The 18,620-nt window shown below is 39.3% G+C and overlaps 1 protein-coding gene across 1 annotated transcript in view; it reads left to right on the plus strand.

Annotated features, from left to right (window-relative positions):
- Myo81F (unconventional myosin 81F) overlaps positions 1-18,620 on the plus strand; it is a 198,149-nt gene that overhangs the window by 137,539 nt on the left and 41,990 nt on the right. Inside the window, exons 9-19 of the mRNA XM_080282157.1 lie at positions 1,250-1,375; positions 2,309-2,426; positions 4,816-4,937; positions 5,612-5,757; positions 7,651-7,863; positions 8,990-9,159; positions 9,432-9,568; positions 11,368-11,516; positions 14,069-14,104; positions 16,157-16,385; positions 17,380-17,595. Coding sequence (XP_080138283.1) covers positions 1,250-1,375; positions 2,309-2,426; positions 4,816-4,937; positions 5,612-5,757; positions 7,651-7,863; positions 8,990-9,159; positions 9,432-9,568; positions 11,368-11,516; positions 14,069-14,104; positions 16,157-16,385; positions 17,380-17,595 — 1,662 coding nt within the window. The remainder of the gene's footprint in view (positions 1-1,249; positions 1,376-2,308; positions 2,427-4,815; positions 4,938-5,611; positions 5,758-7,650; positions 7,864-8,989; positions 9,160-9,431; positions 9,569-11,367; positions 11,517-14,068; positions 14,105-16,156; positions 16,386-17,379; positions 17,596-18,620) is intronic.

The raw sequence follows: 18,620 nt of genomic DNA on the forward strand, positions 1-18,620 counted from the left end.
ACTTCAGTATATTATAATCTGTTTTGCATAATTCATTTATAGGATGTACTGTAGATTGGTATGTGCAGTACACCTTTATTGTTAGAAATGAGAGAAGAAAATATTCTGTGTGATTATTCCCCATAACTATTTTGTTAAAAGCGATTTGAAGGGGCAGAATGTGAATCAGGAAACTATCCTCTTTGTATTACATCCCTATGGGGATGTAGCAGCTCCACTGCCCAGCATTTGTGTTACAAGAAGCCCTGTACCTCTTATGACAGAGAAGGAGAGATAGTACCAGGGGCATCGATGCTCCTCTGAAAAGAGATAGAAAAAACCTTGCTTTGGGATATTAATCATATTTGTACTTTGGAAATATGATTAGGGTGATGGTTGGATATGTATACAGCTGAATTGCCAGTTCTCCAGGTTTTACAGTCCAGTATCAGTTTTATGTAAAATCATCATCACACATTCCTGTAATGCCCAGTGAGGAGTGTAGGAGCCTAGGGCTAGGCAAGTTGGTCCTGACATTTAAGATGAGAGTGACCAACCTCACTCATCCTTGAGCGGGATTACGTGAGCAATAAACCCCAACCAACCACCCTTTGGATATAAACCTGCACCTGCTCAGTCCGATTGGAGGACCTTAATTATCCACTAAACACCAGGCGCCAAAATTTGGTTATATGGTTACCATCCAGCATAGTAAATGGTTCCCTGGTGTACAGGAAACCATTTGGCATATCATGCATGTAAAAACTCATGGAAAACTCTTCCAACATATAATGAGAACTACCTGTGTACTGTAGAAGTGAAGCTAGTGGGAGAATTTGGAAAGGAAGATCAAGGCCAAGAGAGGGAGGGAGGCTTAAAATGGTAGGAGAGAGTTGTTGTAAGTGGTGACAGGAAAACTTGGAAGTGTTTTTGTTGTTAGTAATCTGCATGATCCCTGGAATTAAGCAGTGACAGTTGACAGATAAATAGTATAGATAGTTATACAGTATATGGAATAGTACATTACAGTGGTCAAAAACCCAGTCTCATTATAAGTTACCTATTTTTTACAGTATTATCTATCAGGTTCACAGTAAATTACTGATAGTACAGTTTACAGCACCATTTGTTTGGAAAACGGTAATATTTTTGTAGGAAAAAATTTGTGATATTTTGAAATTCATCCTTGGCATATAATGATTACTGCCTGTAGAGTATTGTGATAATGGTTATGATGTATTGTGGCACTGTGATCTTTTTCTTCCAACAGTACCGTCAAGAGGAGATAAAGTTTTCACATATCACCTTCACGGACAACACTGAATGCCTGGAATTGCTAGAAAAGCCACCTCGTTGCATTCTCAGACTGCTCTCAGAAGAGTGTCGCATGCCCAAGGTTAGTTCCCAGAGCTCAAGGTAGGGAAGGAGTGAAGTATCTACAATTTTTTGGCTGTAAGTTTAAAACTTAAATTGCAAAGGGGAAGACAAGTCCTTTTTTTTTTTTTTTTTTTTTTTTTTTTTTTTTTTTTTGAGATTATCTGAAGTGCTAAATGAAAACAAAACTTGTCTGGCTTCTCTGTTGTTGTTGTTGTTTTTGTTGATGAACCCCAGTCTGTCTGGCAGAACATCCATCAATCACGGGCAAGCAACTGCCCCTGCAGCACCATCCTGTGCAGTGAATCAGTGTTCCATGTGGGTTGACAGTGCCTCGCCAAAGCGAGACGTGGGGAAAAGTATGGAGAGTTAGTTCCTGGCTGGATGCCACCTTTGCATCTCCATCCAGTCAACAGGAGCACCATGATAGCCTTCACTTCATCCAGTGATCTGGTTATATAGTTACCACCCTGCAGTGTGAAAGGAAACCAATAGACTTGTCACTCAGTGCATAGCCAAGTGAAGTGGAAGGAAGAGTATTAAAAAGTTACAGGAAGAAAAGGGAGGAGTATGAAGAGAGAAGGGTAGACACAGAATGATAAAGGTGAAGGAAGAAATAGGGAACATTACATCTAATGATTGGATGCTGGACACCACTGCGTACCATTGGTGTCTGTGTATTATTGCTAACTGCACTCTAAAATGGTGTACAGGCTGATCACAATTAATAAGCGTACATATTCCGTGAATGGCTTGCCTTCCCCAGGGTGATTTTTGTTTTAAGTAGTCAGTACAGCAGATAGTGTATTTCTTCTGTATAAATTTTGTGCACAGTAATATAAAATTTTGTTATATACAGTACTGCATACTACCATATGAGACCCACTTGAATATTTTATGTAGTACAGTAACCAGATGCATAATTAATACTAATGACATTATCTGTATTATACAGGGTGCAGACAAGACATATTTAACCAAGCTTCACCAGGAGTTTGAGACTCATCCTAACTACATAAAAGGGGAGGATCGCAGGCGCTGGGAAGTCGAATTTGGCATAAACCATTATGCAGGTGTGGCTCTGTCCTTAGTAACTGAAATAGATATCTGGTTGGTTTCCATATGTAGTTTCTGTGATACAGTACCAGGCTTGTTTATACTGTATATTGCCTGATGCTGCTTTATAAACCAAAACCTAAATGCCTTCGTAAAAGTGGTGGACAGTGTTGGAGAGAGACACCCTTGCACATTGGCACTGATAAAACCAGGCATCAGAGCTGCCCAGGTATATGAGTGTCCCTTAACTCCTTCCCTATCCCCCTGAAGAAGAATTGGTGGGCTATTAGTGAAGGTCAGCTTCAGCCTGCTGTCCACTGGTTTCAAGTCCAGATGGACCTGAGACCATGATAACAAAGTAATGGACATATGTTGATACCATACATACATTTCAAAAGGTGTTATTCCATGCCTGCTTGGATAAAGATGCTGTATATAAAACTCCTGGTGCAGCAAGGGGCAAATGGACCATCTCAGCCAAAAATGAGTTACCTATGGTATGGTGTGAGGCTCTCCAAGGCATCAGCTTCTGTATCCAAGTGGATATTTGGCCAAAAGAACAATGGCAATAAGATCTATTAGCCATTGAAAAAGAATGGTCAACAGGACCTTGACAGGTCTAATCAGAGGGCCATTTCAGTGCGGAAACAGACTATCATCATCACATAGGGTGAGCAGCGAACTATATTATAACAAAATGAACTCTGTTTGTGCTGTAAGTATCATCTCTTTATAAAAACAAAGCTAATTATCGTTAGTTGGAGGTTCAAAAACTTTGACACAGTTTTCAGGCACTTTTTATGTTTTGTCTTTTCGCCCCTTGTCTCACCAGGGGGCTGTTATACAAATTAGGATGTATGGCGTATAAATAACAGTATATCCTTTGAAAGGTGAGAAGTTTTAATGTCTAATGTTACTTCCTGTATGTAATTAAGAGGACAGGAATATTTGTAGATCACAACAGTTAACATACGAAGTAAAAATGAGCCACAGCGAAGAGATGTTTTGTGGGATATGAATTGAATTTCATGACGGAGCCTACATACCTGTAGTTTTAGGAGGATGAAATAGGGCTGTGGTTGCGAACTTTCTCAGTAGTCTGCTATAGAGCCCTGCACATATGCAGATGAATGTACAGTAGTATTTAGAAGCTCCAAACAGAGTAGTCTGCATTCATCTGGAAATCCAGTTTAATCTGTATGTCAGCTTTGCAAAACCAGTTGACTGAGCAGTTTGTGATGATTTGTAACTTAATTTTTGTGTGCACTTGTGTGGGTGTGTACTCAGCAGCCCCAATACAAGTAGCCAGAGTTTAATAGTTGAACCTGTTTGATTTGTGTGGAAAGTCTGGCAACACTTGGCAGAGTATAGTGGGCTTGCCCATAATGTCATTCATTTACAGTATAGTGTGCGTAGCTGTTGGTCAGGTTCTAAACTTTTCAAGAATGCACTTACAATGAATATAATGCAGAGCACAGACCCAAATATGCCTTATACCTTCACCTCCCTCCTGTCTCACTCCTCCCTTCTCCCTCACATCAAGCCTGTCTGCCATCACAGTTCATTTTAAGTATAGGGTACTTAGTGACAGAGTGTGTTTAAGCATGTGTTGATCAGTGAGAAGTTAGGCTTCTTAATGAATGTTTGATACTGTTATGGCCATTATAGAGAAGGTTAAAGCAGACTTAAGGGGTTCTTTAGTGGTGATACCGGGGAAGGTGGCGACCAGTCCTTTTTCTTTTTTTTCCATTGGGCTTTTTGTTTTTTATAATGCCATTTTCCATAATACTCAGCATGATGACCAATTTGCTTCAATATAGGCAAATCCACTGTACTTTTATGAGATAGTTCATCTCAAGCATAGATGCTTATTCAGGAGCTCAAAACAAAGTTCTGTAAACTGTGTTCACTAGAAGTTCCTATTTTGTGTATGCATTAGGTTTGTGATAACTGACTCAGTACATAATAGTTTATAGGATAATTAATGTAAAATACACTTGACAGATTTTACCTTTTATTTTTGAGGCTATGGTGGAGGGTACATGTGGTACCGCTGTGTAACATGGGTGAAGTGAAGCAGCTGGTGGGTTCATGCAGGAGCTAAACCTCCTTAAATTTCCCTGCACCTTGCCATGGGGAAGGACCATGGTCCAACTATGGTGAGGCACTGTTTGCCACAAGGGAGTGTTGGTTCCTTACGTAGTGTACTGTTTATATTGTACTGTACCTGTAAGACGATCCACGGAATTAGTTGCTTACCTGTGATAAATGGGACTGCTTGGCCAGACAGACTATGGTTAGGCAGGAACAACAACAACAATAACTTCTTATTTATGAGATGAATGTGTGCTGTTCATTTGCATTAGAAATCAGATAATGTATAGGCTAAAGTAAAATTTCTTGCAGGCAAAGTGATATATACGGTACAAGGATTCGTGGACAAGAATAGGGATGCACAGCAAGATGTCTTCTTTGAGCTGATGAACAAGTCCGAAAACAAATTCATAGCTGATCTCACTAGGTTTCAGGTAATATGCGTACTGAATATGAAGTTTATCATATTTATCTGTACTATGAGAGTCACTTCTGTTTACTGTATTCTTCAAATGTAGTGCCTGTATTCAAGCTCTTCAGCCGGAAGACTTTAGTCCTAAGATAAATAATGTTATCTGCCATTACCCATCTGCCAAATTGAAGAAAAGTATCCAGTATTTGCCAGAAGTAAGGTTTTTCCTAACTCTAGACTACCTCTTTGGAGACACCCTAAGAAGTGACTTTTTAGTTCTATTATGACTATACCTAGATATTTTGAATCATCATGGGAGGGGTCATCCCAGATTCGAGATTTGAGAGAGGATGCATTGCTTCTTGTCTCTAGTTAAAATGCTATTCAAGACATAACTGTCTCCCCCCAGGGTCACTGATGTCTCCTCATTCAAAATAAACTCTTTTTGACATGCTTCACAGAGCATGACAGGAGCCAACTTAAATTGGATTCATCAGTATTATGTTCACATCTGTGTGAGTCAGGGGCTGCAAAAACAGTGCTTTTGACCTTACTGTATGTACTTACTGTATGTATGATAAGCATTTATCATGTTACTTGTAAGTACAGCACAGTTATATCATTTATCTTTTGCTTAAGGTACTGAAACCATATCCATTTAATAAAGATTTTTTCTTTTCTTGGTGATCATTGTAGGACTTGCTGGGCTGCACCATTGCAAGGATGGGCACCATACACAGTACCATCTCCCGGGGCACGTCTAAAGGCAAACCCACCGTCTCAGATGCCTTCCGCAACCAGCTCCAGGCCCTTGTTGATGTGCTGCAGGCAACAAACCCATGGTGAGGCCAGCTGAAATTGTGGTGTTTTGTAGGATGACCTACCAAAATTTCTGTGTGCTACTGTAATAAATGGAGTAGAAAGAGGCATGAGAGAAAATAAGAAAAGTTTAACTGTATGATTACTTCAACTGCTGTAAGGTATTTTGTTATATTGAAATTTTCTTTTCCACAGTGTGAAAAACTTCATGCTTTTTACAGTCGCACCAATGCCAAGTACAAATAAGATATTTTAGCAACAAAGTACCGTACCGTCAGGTACAATATTCTTCAGTGCATTTTTGTATACTGGTCGTTCCTTTGTTATCTGTTTGCAGTTTCCCTACTTCAGGATACCATAAGGGCAACCTAGTTTGTACTTTATATGATGTACAGGGTACATGGACTTGTTTTCTTCTACAGGAAAATAGTTATATGAGTGTTATTACACAGAAGAAAGATAAAAATAGTGTCATAGAAGCATACTATGCAGGTCAGGTTGTGATTAGAAACCTTCCAAAATTATAACCTTGTCATTGCAACATTGTACAGGGCCATCATTTAGCCACAGCTCCAACTGTGTTTAGTGGGAAGTGCGAGTAACAGCTCAGGCTGTGCCCTTGGTAACTTCACTTTGGATTTTCATGCCACAGTTGAGAGCAACATGTTTGCATCTCACTGAGTAGCAGGAACCCTCCACACATCACAGTGCCACCCCACTGTGTCCCAGTTTCACTCTTGGTGCAATAGAGGGTGGTAACACATCATCCTCATCTGCTAGATCCTGTTGAAGACTGATTTTTTTTTTCTCTTCCTTTTCACACATGCCCTATATGTATATCTAGTGATACAACCTTTTTATAGTTGTTGTTTGTACCTTGGGGTGGATCCTATGATGGGTAATTGTATGCTTCATGACTTAACTTTGTAGCATCTTGTTCCAAACTGTTTCTCTGTATAATCACTGGATGACAGTTAGAAGTTGGAATCATTGTGGTGATGTTGCAAATTTTCACCATATGATTTTTAAAACGAGTGAGCTTATCTCCGACCCAGTTGCATCTTAATTTATCACAAAGCAGAGGATACCTTTACTGTTGTTGTTGTTGTTGTTGCAACCTCAGGCTCATCTTGTGAACCCAGTGGACCACAGGAAATTGACGACTTTTACTGGTTGCTCCCATAGGTCTTTTGTTGAGGTTATGTTGAAGGTTGAAGGACTGTCTGTGTTGTAATAGTATGGTGCATGTGGTGAATAAGTGTGTTGTGGTGTGGTGGGCTGCATTGCAGTGTGGACAGAGTGGACTGTTTGTAAGTACTGTATTGCTGATGTCGCAGTAGGGAAGAGTGGTGGCCACATTGCAGTCTGGCTAGGTGTACTCATATCTCTTGATACTCGTACTTGTATTAAGTAATAAGAGAAGTGGGTTTTACTGCTCTCTTCTTCCAATTTTGTTTGTTTAAAATTATTTTTGAATTTGAAAGGAGTGGTATTTGTGACTTTTGATATACTGTACTTGATTATTCCCTACATTTTTTTGTTAATTTCAATTGAAGCATGCTGTATAATGAATGCAGGATGAAGAGAAGGTGCATCTGATGAATAATTATGTTGTTAAGCAAATAGAATTTTTTGCAGATAATCCTGCATGTACTTTGATTAGATTATACTGTATGTGTGTGATTGCAGTATCACTTTTTACTGCCATCAAGGAGATTGTGTATTTGGAAGTGTTTCTGTTTGTCTTTCTTTCTGTTAGCAGTTTGATGGACAAACTGTTGGATAATTGTGTCAGATTTGAAATAATGAATGAAGACTATCAGAGGAAGAAGTTATTAAATTGTAAACAGTAGATCTGAAACCTTAATGGAAGTTTGCACTCTCCAGATGTTCTTGTTATTGATGTAATTTTGCAGGTATGTACGCTGTATCAAACCTAACAAAAGCAAAGCAGCAAACTCATATGATGAAGCAATGGTGTTGGACCAGCTTCGCTACCTGGGCATGAACGATATCATCCGCATTCGCAAGGAGGGTTTCCCCATCCACATGACCTTCCAGGATTTCATTGCCCGGTACTTCTGTCTCAACAAGCGGAGGAGATACCCAGATCACAAACAGCATGTCTGGTGAGCAGTAGAATGTTATGGTCTCTCATGTGTTGGGTAAATGCTTACCATCATCTGTCATTTCTTTTTTAACTGAAATAGCATGTGAAGTCAGCTGCCTGATCTATATTGGAACAGAAAGCCCTACTGAGATAATACAGAAGTTATTTACATTCATACATACTTTAACAACCATAGGTAAATTATAAGTTAATAATCTCTCTCTCTCACATATATATATATATATATATATATATATATATATATATCTTTTATCATATTGTTTATAATGACTCCAACATGCTAGCGTACATTGGCCTTCGTTTGCTCTATGCAGTGTGTAATATTTCTCATCGAAATTGTTTTTATGAGCATAAATCATATGTTACTGTCTTTGCAATTGTTTGTAGCATAATATCAGGGTGAAAAAACTGAAAAGGCAAACCTCTGACTATTTTTTTGCACTCTGAGTAATAACTAAGGATTTGAATACATAACCTTAACCTTGTTGCTCAAAATTTAGCTTAGTGGCATTATGCAATATTTTTAGTAAGGAAATATTTAGAGACTGAATTTTATGAGCTTTCTTATGGTGGTTACACCTTTTTGTTAAGACCAGTATTTCCCAAGAAAATAGCTGGCAACTAGTTTAGAAGCTTGTGGAATATCTCCCACTACCTCAGGAGGGGTACAGAGCTGCTTATTGTTATATTTTATTAAAGTTTCTTCCAGGCATGACATATCAAGTATGAAGCAGAGCCTTTGAAAACTTTTCCCATGACAGACATTAAGAATATTTATGGTAACATTGTACTGTAATGCACCCTCCTCCGTGTGGGGTTCAAGCCCACCTCACCACTGCAGGTCTAGTAGATCTGTGGCCATCACATAATTATGACATTTTTCCTTTTTGATCCACACACCTTGACCTGTTACAGGGTGGTTGATAGTGAATTTAAGCTCTTCCACTCACAATGGTTGACAAATGGTATACATATTAATGGCAGGTTCATGATCATCTTGTATGGAAAGTGACACATGATGAAATTCACATTAATATGCATGTTGGGATTGTAAACATTGTTTAAATAAAATTGCTTTACTCCCCAGTGATTATTTGTTCAGGTTAAAACTGTGTTTCCCTCAGTGACATCATGAAAACTATGAACCTGCCAGTGAAGGAGTGGCAAGTGGGGAACACAAAGGTATTTATCCGTCAGAAGGTGTATGAACCACTGGAGGATAAACGCTACTCATCTCGTCTTGCTGCAGCCATCAGGATACAAACTCTCTACCGCATGCATAGGCACAGGAAAGGTATGCGTGTTTTAGTAGCAGTTTGGTGTATGTCATAGACAAATACTGTACCCAGTTTCTGACATTCACAGTATAGGGCCAGAATGCCATGGTGGTAGTTATTAACAAACAAATCCTTTGTTAAGCAATACAGTAAAGCTTCACTGTGCTGGAATAGTTGGGGAAAATGTAGTCTGATAAGTGTGATACATTATGAGTAAGACATTAAAAGCAATTTTGTAGCTGGCATTTTCCTCATCATCATCTTAACTTTGCTTTTCCTCCTCCCACAGAGTACAAAAGGATATATTCTGCATGCCATATCATCCAAAACTATTACCGAGGCTGGAAGCTGCGACTGCAGTTCCTTAGGAAGAGAAGAGCTGTCATCATTATTCAGTCTAATGTGCGAGGCATGTTTGCACGTGAGGTAGAGTATCTTTGTTTGATTTGAATAATTTATTGTATGACATCTTAAGTCTCTGAGGCTCCTCTGCCTCACCCACCTGTATTAAATTGTTTGGCATCAGCTGCAGTATTATACTGGAGTTGTCCCAACTGTGAGAGGCTTAATACAGTTTCAAAATGTCATTATCAGGTTTGTTTGGACTCATAAATTTGAAACCGTCAAACTTATGGTTTAACCAATACCTCACATTGACCACTGGCATGTCACTAGGAAGTTTAGGTTAAAATAATAAGGGAATACATTTATGTGTCATTTTCCCTGTTTGAAATCAGTACACCCTATAAATGACTCTGTAAATTCAGAGTTAGGAACACCTATACTTTTTCCTTCCATTGCATTTCCCTTCAACAAGTTACTGTCATTGCCACTTACTTTGTTGTAAAATACACTAAACAGCTGTGATATCTTAATCTGGCTGAATGAAATTTCCTGGCGGTAGCCAGAGTAAAATCTTTTAAGTGTTCCAGTCATCATTTAGTGGTTTGAATGAATTAGGTTTCAATTTTTTATGAGTTAAGTGATTCACTCAACTGATTGAAATTACCTAGAGGTAGTCAGAATAAAATTTTTAACTGTTGCTGCTGTCTCTATGAAATAAATAAAAGTGAACTGGGCTGAATGTGGACCTGCAACAACATCTTATGGTATCTTTCTTTTTAATGGACTGTAACATGATAATTACCACCTCTCATTATATGATTAGGTTGTGTTTAGGAAAACCAAGTTTCATATAGAAATACTGTATGGTAAATCAAGCCCATTATAACACAGGTTCAGTGGGGGATATGTCAGACGGCCAGCTAGGGTTACTATTGTATGACTTTCTTTACCTGACCCTGTCCAAGTCCAGATCCAACCTGTGGCAAGTCCGTAGTCACGTAAAACTCCACAATGCATGCTGCCACCATTAACCATTAGAGTTGGATCATTGAGCTGAAAGCATGATGGAATCATACTATTGTCAACACTTGCACGCAGTCTAACTACTGTTGTTAGAGGACTGGGTGCTTTTATATTACATCACTATCACTCAATAATTATCACTTTAAAATAAAAATATTAACTGCCATCCAAAACTGTAATGAACAGAACATTCTGAGAATAATTATCAGTAATGATAAGCAATACTTTGAACTAGGATAATGCAGTCGTTTTGTTTAGGTGACTAGCTGTTTGATAGGGCATTACTGCTCTCATATTTGACTCAGGTTTTGTAACTTTAGCCCCTGCAATTGTTTCATTTATCGTCTAATTTATAAAGGCTCCAGCATGTATACATGAGTCAGCCTTGGTCATCTAATGGCAGCTCTCTATGCTGTTTAATCTCTGGCAGCCAGATAAGTGTGATTGGAGCATGTCAGAAGGGGTGTAGCTAGGATTTTTAAATGAGTTGGTCATAGGGTGATCATGCACCATTATGGGATTGCCCAAGGAGAACCCTTCTAGAGGTAATTCCCTAGAAATCTGGGGTAGCCACTAGGGTGGTCAAACATATTTTAGGGGTGGCCCTTGCCTCCCTGACCACCACTCTGGCCACGCCAGTGCCTACCAACTGTTCTGTCTAGTTCATTCCTGCTATCTGCAAATGCTTTTATTTAGCTATTCACACTGGGTGGGGCTCAGTATAGCTGTCATTTACCTCATGACTATTAGGACATGTTTCATAGGCTGTATCTGGTACTGTAGTAGCAGGAATAAAATAAGAATATTATATTATCATATTGTTAATAATTACCAGTATTTCTTTTAAATCTCACCAGGTTGCTAATGCCTTACGAGAGATGAAGCGCATTGAGGAGGAGCAGAGGCGGCGTGAGAGGTTGGAGGAGGAAAGACGGCAGCGAGAGGAGGAAGCAGCCAGGCTGGCTCAGGATGAGGAGAAGAAAAAGGAGCTGGAGGAGGCACAACGGTATATTGGATTATTACAGTGTTTATGGCTGGTCAGGTTTCTGGAGCCTTAAGTATACCAGATAGCACTGGTAGTTGTTTTTGCTGTGGCTCCAGGCTTTTCTGAATGTTAACCTGGTGAGCTCCCAGCTGAAGTTGCCCTTTTCCTGCAATCCACCATAATCTTTTTGAAGGACAGGGAGGGAGTTGAGGGACACGTGTATAACTGAAGGCATCTCTTTTGAGCACCAGATAGTCTGACTAATCACATTGCTCATATAATTTGTGATAGACATCATTGGATGATATAATGGTTAAGAATTTTGAGGATTAAAGTGCATTGTGCACCCATGAAGGACAGTTAAGTCATAATACAAGACATTATTGGTACAGGAATTTGAAATGAATTAGTGAGATTTGAAATACAGCTGAGCTATATAATCAGTGTTGTCCATAGTTTCATATAAATTCATGTAGCCATATACCATCATCATCAGCAGCAGCAGCAGCAGCAGCAGTAACAACAACAACTTCGTCATTGCCATCGTCATCATCATCATCGTCATCGTCATTTTTGTCATCATCATCAGCATTATCATCATCATCATCGTCATCATCCTCATCCTTGTTGTCATCGTTGTCATCATCATGACCTTAATTTCCCACTTATGAATGGGATTGAGATAGGATCCAGAAAACAAGGAGAGAAAACACAAAAGAGGGAGCACTATCAATATCATGTCCAGTCAAATTGGCCAGATGCTCATTCAGATATCATTTAAGTCCCTGAATCCTGACTGCACTGCACAGGCCTAACCATCTGCATATACTATATTTCTTTCTTTTCTTTTAAGTATGCACTTCACCCACACTTGCCAAATATTGTCAGTTCATCACCAGCCAAGATCAAAAGGCCTGCCATACCTTTGCCATAAACTTTTCCATACATAATTCATTCAACCAACTTGATCCCATTACAATTCCCAAACCTTATCAGCTTCCATACTGTTCTTTCTCATACACTCATATACCATATCTATTGACCTTCTCAGTGTACCATACCTGCTCCCATCTTCATATTCACTCATATTCACTGTACCTCTTTCACCTCCCTGTTTACAGCTGTTCTCTCCATATTACCATACCATCTTAGTTCAGTTCACTTTTTTCTACTTTGCTATGAACAGACTTCCATACTCTGCAGCTTTTGCATTCACATTTTTTATTACTATCCACTTAATGTACTCAACTCATTTTGCTCAGTAATCCCATTTCCATTGCTCTTACTCTTGACATTTCACTGTCATGCTGTACTAAATTCTCATACCTACAGTATACGTTAATGTAGGCACCAGCGTACTTTCATGCAGTCCAGCTTGCATCCTACACACTCAGATCTCTGAATATTATCAGTGACTTGCACTGGCCACTTTATTTCCTTGTGTTACTTTACCTTCCACTTCCTTTGCACATTTACCTCTTTTATGTTACAACACTTGAGTACTTAAACTCCCTTGCCAATTCAAATCATTTGCCATTCACCAGCTTATCACAGTAAGAGTTACCTTCTCTCTCAACAACTATCAGTTTACTCAGGTCTACTCTTACGTGGAAAGCACAATGCTCACATATATTAATACTTTATAATGACATTTTACTTCTATCTATCTATCTATGTATTGCCAGACGCCATAATCCCATAAGGGGTGGCCATTTGACTTTGAGTTATTTGTTTTACGGGGAGGGGCATTAACCCTCCACCAACCCACTTGTTGACACATAGGGAGCACATTTGGCTTGGTTATATGGTTACCACCCAGCATTGTAAATGGTTTCCTGGCTTACAGGAAACCATTTGGCTTATCACTCAATGTAAAGCCACCTGTAAAGTAAAGAAAAGCAATAAGAAGTGACAGGGAAGATGGGAGAAACAGGAGAAGTGGAGGGCAGACACAGAAAAAGAATGATAATGGCTAAGGAAGAAGTAGGCAGCACTACATCAAGTGAGTGGATGATGGTCGCCACCACCTACCACTCACATTTTACTTATTATGGTATATGCAGTACATTTTATGCTGTTTATCAGTGAACATGTAATGTTTGTGGGTGATACTGTATTCCATTTGATACTGAAGCATGCTAAAGGCTACTAAGTATACCATACAAAATTGTGCATGTTCATTATTAGTTGTCATAGCAGGATATGGATAATAATGCTTACAAAGTATATTGCACTGTAATCAAAAATCCCATTTGGGGCTTGCTGATACTGCTGTTTGGGAAACCACTGAGCCAGTCTTGCATCTTTATAGCATTGTTTTGTATTGCCTGCTGAAAAAAAAAATGAATTAATAGGATTATTTAAATCTTTCAGATCACTGGGAAGTCTCTTTCTTATTTTATTTTTGTTGTGGAATTTTTATCTTAAAAATTTTTCTGCAGTGGTATGCATTGTTCTCGACATTTTGTTTAAATTCATATATTCATCGCATTTGTCATTCTTGTCTTGTATTACTGATCATGGATTCTTGGGCCTTGTGTTTTGCTTGATCTGCTTTCTGCTTTTCTTTCAAGCCAACAATATGACGGTCTAGCAGCAGTTGGTGAAGGGTGAGTATGCATTTGTTTGTCACTTACGCCTTTCTCATTAACAGCAACCACTTACAGTAAATAAAGTGCTGTAATTCTAGTCATTGGCAGTTTGATTTTATTTATGCATGTTTTATGTAGCATAAGTACAAATTATTTTTTGAAAATATATTGTAATATTTAATAGTGGAATGTAAAGCCTATTAGTTTGATTTGTATAATATTGTTTTCATAAGAGCAGTGTTTTCTCATATTCTGCACTTCAGTTTTGTTACCGTGACTAATTATTAGCCATATCTGATGTATTATGGGACGGACATCATACAACATGCTTTATTTATTTAACTAAAATATCAGTAAACTATTCATTTATGTAATATAGAACTTATTATGTGTCATTATTTTTAAATGATGACATTATATCTCCAAGCGTATCATGACATTTGAAATGTAGATTAATGTTTACTTACTTTTTAATGTATGCATGATAGTTCAGCATTCTTTTGTAACTATTGCAATTCTTCTGCCTCGTATAGTATAACTTTTGCATATTTATTCTTTCATTTGTGGGTAGTTATATCATATCATTTAACAAGACTGCAGCATGCTTGGATGTGTTGATCTTGGTTAACTAATGACAACTCTTTGCACTGCTCAGCCTGTGGCAGCCTCCCTATTCAGTCCCTTATCCCTGAGGTTACACTCTATGATCTCGTCCCAGGTCTTTTTTGGTCTGCCTCTCACATCCCTACCCTCAGTGTTCACACCTCTCACCTTCCACACCCAATTGTCATCCTCCATCCTCTCAACATGCCCAAGCCATGTCAGTCTACCCTTCTTCATCACAGCTTAAATGCATTCAAGTCCCTTCCTTCCTTTCAGCTCTTCATTTGCAATTGTAGCCTTGAAGGATACACTACACATCTATCTAATCACTGTCATTTCTGTTAGCTTGAGTCTGCAAAAATCCTCTTCCTTTATGGCCCAGGTCTCACTATGTCAGGATAGGTGACAACTCCCTGAACTTCCTCCAACCACTCCTTACCCTAGCTACAGAGCTAGAGCAAGGAGTATGTTGGTATTAGACTGCTGGATTGGTTGACCTGTTGATGGGTATTGGGAGAGAAAATTTTTTCACTTCTGTAATCTGAAACTTGTGTTTCAGTAACCCTGGCAGGTGCACCAATTGAACTAGTTGGTCAGAATGTGTGATTTCTTTTATTTAAAAACAAGTAGATTACATTTTTGTATTTTACTTCCCCAATGATGCAGAATAGGGATGCCGTTATGTGTTGGCACCATTATGACAGAGCTGCTCCTCTGCCTAGTTATGCAAATGTCCATGAGCTCCCTTCCTATCTCCTAAAAGGTGTATTGTGGACTGCCAGAGAAAGGCTACTTCAGCCAGCAGTCCACTGGGTTCACACTGAGATGAGCCTGGGGTTGAACCACCACCACCACCACCACTACTACTACTACTACTACTACTACTACTACTACTACATCTACTACTACTACTACTATAACTACCACTGCTACTGTATCAACATTACCACCACTACTACTACTACTACCACCACCACCACCACCACCACCACCACCACCACCACCACCACTATTACTACTACTGCTACTACTACTACTACTACTATCACTACCACCACTACTACAGCCTCCATCACTACTACTTCTACTATTACCACTACTTCTGGTATTACTACCATACTCCTATTATTACTTCTACTACTACTGCTACTACCACTTCTACTATTACTACCACTCCTACTATCACCACTACTACTATTACTACTACTACTACTATTATTACTACTACTACTGCCACTATCACCACCACCACCACCATTACTTTAACTACTACTGTACTGCTGCTGCTATTACTACAATTACAACTACAACTATTACTACTACTACTGCTGCCACTGCCACTAGTACCACTGTACTATTACTACTACTTCTTTTTATTTTGGGGCAAAATGAGATAAAATGGTAATTATGATGATGATAATGATGAAATTTGTCATTTTCATACTGTTGCTCTTTTCTTTACTGCAGAAAAGTGGAGGAGGAAATGGCAACGCTGTCCAACATAGCAGAGACTGTAAACACCCGGCTAGCCTGCTCTGGGGCAGCTCACCCAGATGATGCCTCCCAGAGCAGTCGTGAAAATGTTGATCTGGACAATCTTTTTTCCTTTCTCTCAAACATGGATTCAGAGCATCCACATGTACTGGATGAAATCTCTAGACAAATGGATGAACTAGTTGATAATGTAGATGAGGAGGTGAGTAACTGAGGAAGGCATTATGGTTGACTAGTGCATGATATGAGGCAGATTACAAACTTAGGACCAAACTTTACTCTTGTTGACTTAAGAGGCTTTGTAACATTGATTCCTTGGTGGTATGCCCGGAGAGACATGAGCACACCTAGCCAGCCTGCAATGTGGCCACCATCCTTCCCTGCAACACAGAATACAACTCAAAACAGTCCTCTGCCCACACAGTAGTGCAGCCTCTCACACCATAACATACTCACCTCATGTACCACACTATCATGACACATACAGTCTTTCAATGCAGCCTGAACAAAAGACCTCTGGGAGCAACCAGTCAAAGTTGTCAATTTCTTGTAGTCCACTGGTTTCATTAGAATCTTGGGTTGCAGCAGCAACAGCAACAAAGTGGGGGGAGTGTTTTTGTTGTCCAAAATCTGTCATTGTAAGACCCGTAAGAGTGTTTTGTCTAGGGATGTGTTGCCTCTTTCTCTTGTATGTGGTTCCTTAATGTGTTTCCAGTGTCATATGTCATTCCAAGGCACTAGTGAGTTTTGTAAGCTAATGAGTGTACAGTACCGAAGCATAAGCATTGTAGGTGACTTTGTGTGAGAAGAAGGATGATGAGGAATTTGCTGCTATATATAGACTGTCTTTTGTTTTTTATGGAGTGAGGTGCAAATGCTAGAGCCAAGAGGGGGGAAAGCTGAGCATACCTAGAAACCTTCAGGTCTACATCTGAATAAGCTAATACTATGTATTTGTTTTTTGGTCTGTCAAAGTGAATTGAGAAATATGGGTAAGTAAAAGTGACTAAGGTAGGGGAAGGTAAAGGTAGAGGTTTTGGTAAGGTGAAAGAAAGAAACAAAAGATAAAGTAACAGCGGAGGCATCTATTTACTCACTCATACTGAAGTAATGTAAGCAGCTAGATTGATGACTGTTGAGAAATAAAAGTTTGACCATAGTATTTACACATATAATAAATGAATTCAATTTCCCAGATTGAGGCGCTGAGTCGAGAGGAGACTCTACCACCTCCACCTCAGCCTGATACCATGGACTTATCCATACTACCCCCTCCTCCTGGTGACCTGACCCTTCCTCCACCTCCACCTTCAGATGCACCTTTGTCTCCAGAAAGCACAGGAGATAAGCTGCATCGTGTATCCAGAGAAAGTGGAGATGGCGAGGAGGCCCCCTTGCCACCACCACCTCAGGTATGATAATCCTCATCACAATGAATGTATTATTATATTTTAGTGGTAAGTGGGGGAACTCACCATCCACTCACCTGATATAATGTTACTCTTTGGTGGCTACCCTTTCCTCTCTTCCTTCCTTCTTTCATTCCTTCCTCTTCTGTCTTTCTTTCCTTCATTCTTTCCCCTTCCTTCTGTCTACAGGTGACTCTACACTGAGTGACAAGCCAAATGGTTTTGTGTACACCAGGAAACCATTTACTACGCTGGGTGGTTTAACCAAATTATGATGACCGGTGATTTAATGGGTAATTAAGGCACTCCAATCGTATTTAGCCATTGCAGGAGGTATATCTAAGGGGTAGTTGGGTTTTATTACTCACAATGCCACTCAGGGATGAGTGAGGCTAGTCACTTTCATCGTAAATGTTAGGACCAACTTGCCTAGCCCCAGGCTCTTGCACTTCTCATGAGGCAACGTATTATTAGATGATGAATGAATGAATGAAATTATTTTATATCTCATTGACCATCATCATCCATGCTGTGGTTCCTCATGGGATTCCCTCACTCTTGACAGAACTGTCTCACAACTGTTTTGTCCTCACATGTTTATATAATTTACTCAGTGGCCCCTTGTTTATTTAGCTCTTCTATCTTCTCTATTGCTTACTATTCTGTTTCACTTTATTCTTCCACATCTCATCTTCTACTATCAACTAGCCCTCAGTCTCTTTGTCAGGAACTATCTGTGACTCTCCTCCCAGCAACTTTTTTCCTGTTATACATCAGTGATCTACACAGCCATTCATCTAATCCTATGTTTTGGTGATACTGTCCTTTACTGTTCCACCTGTTGCTTGCAGTGTCCATCTCAACAGTCAGTACCGTACAGCATTCACATAATGAGGCTGGAATGAGCATAGCTTGGTTTTTCTAATATTTTTAAGGTGGCAACAGAAATTTTGTTGTTTTTAATCACTTTAGACCTTATTCCTTTCCTATTTGTACTTGGTGCATTCTTCCATATTACAACACTCTTA

The sequence above is a fragment of the Coenobita brevimanus genome, chromosome 92 (assembly GCF_032717465.1).
Source record: "Coenobita brevimanus isolate Jiangsu-jjx chromosome 92, ASM3271746v2, whole genome shotgun sequence".
Taxonomy (NCBI): Eukaryota; Metazoa; Arthropoda; class Malacostraca; order Decapoda; family Coenobitidae; genus Coenobita; species Coenobita brevimanus.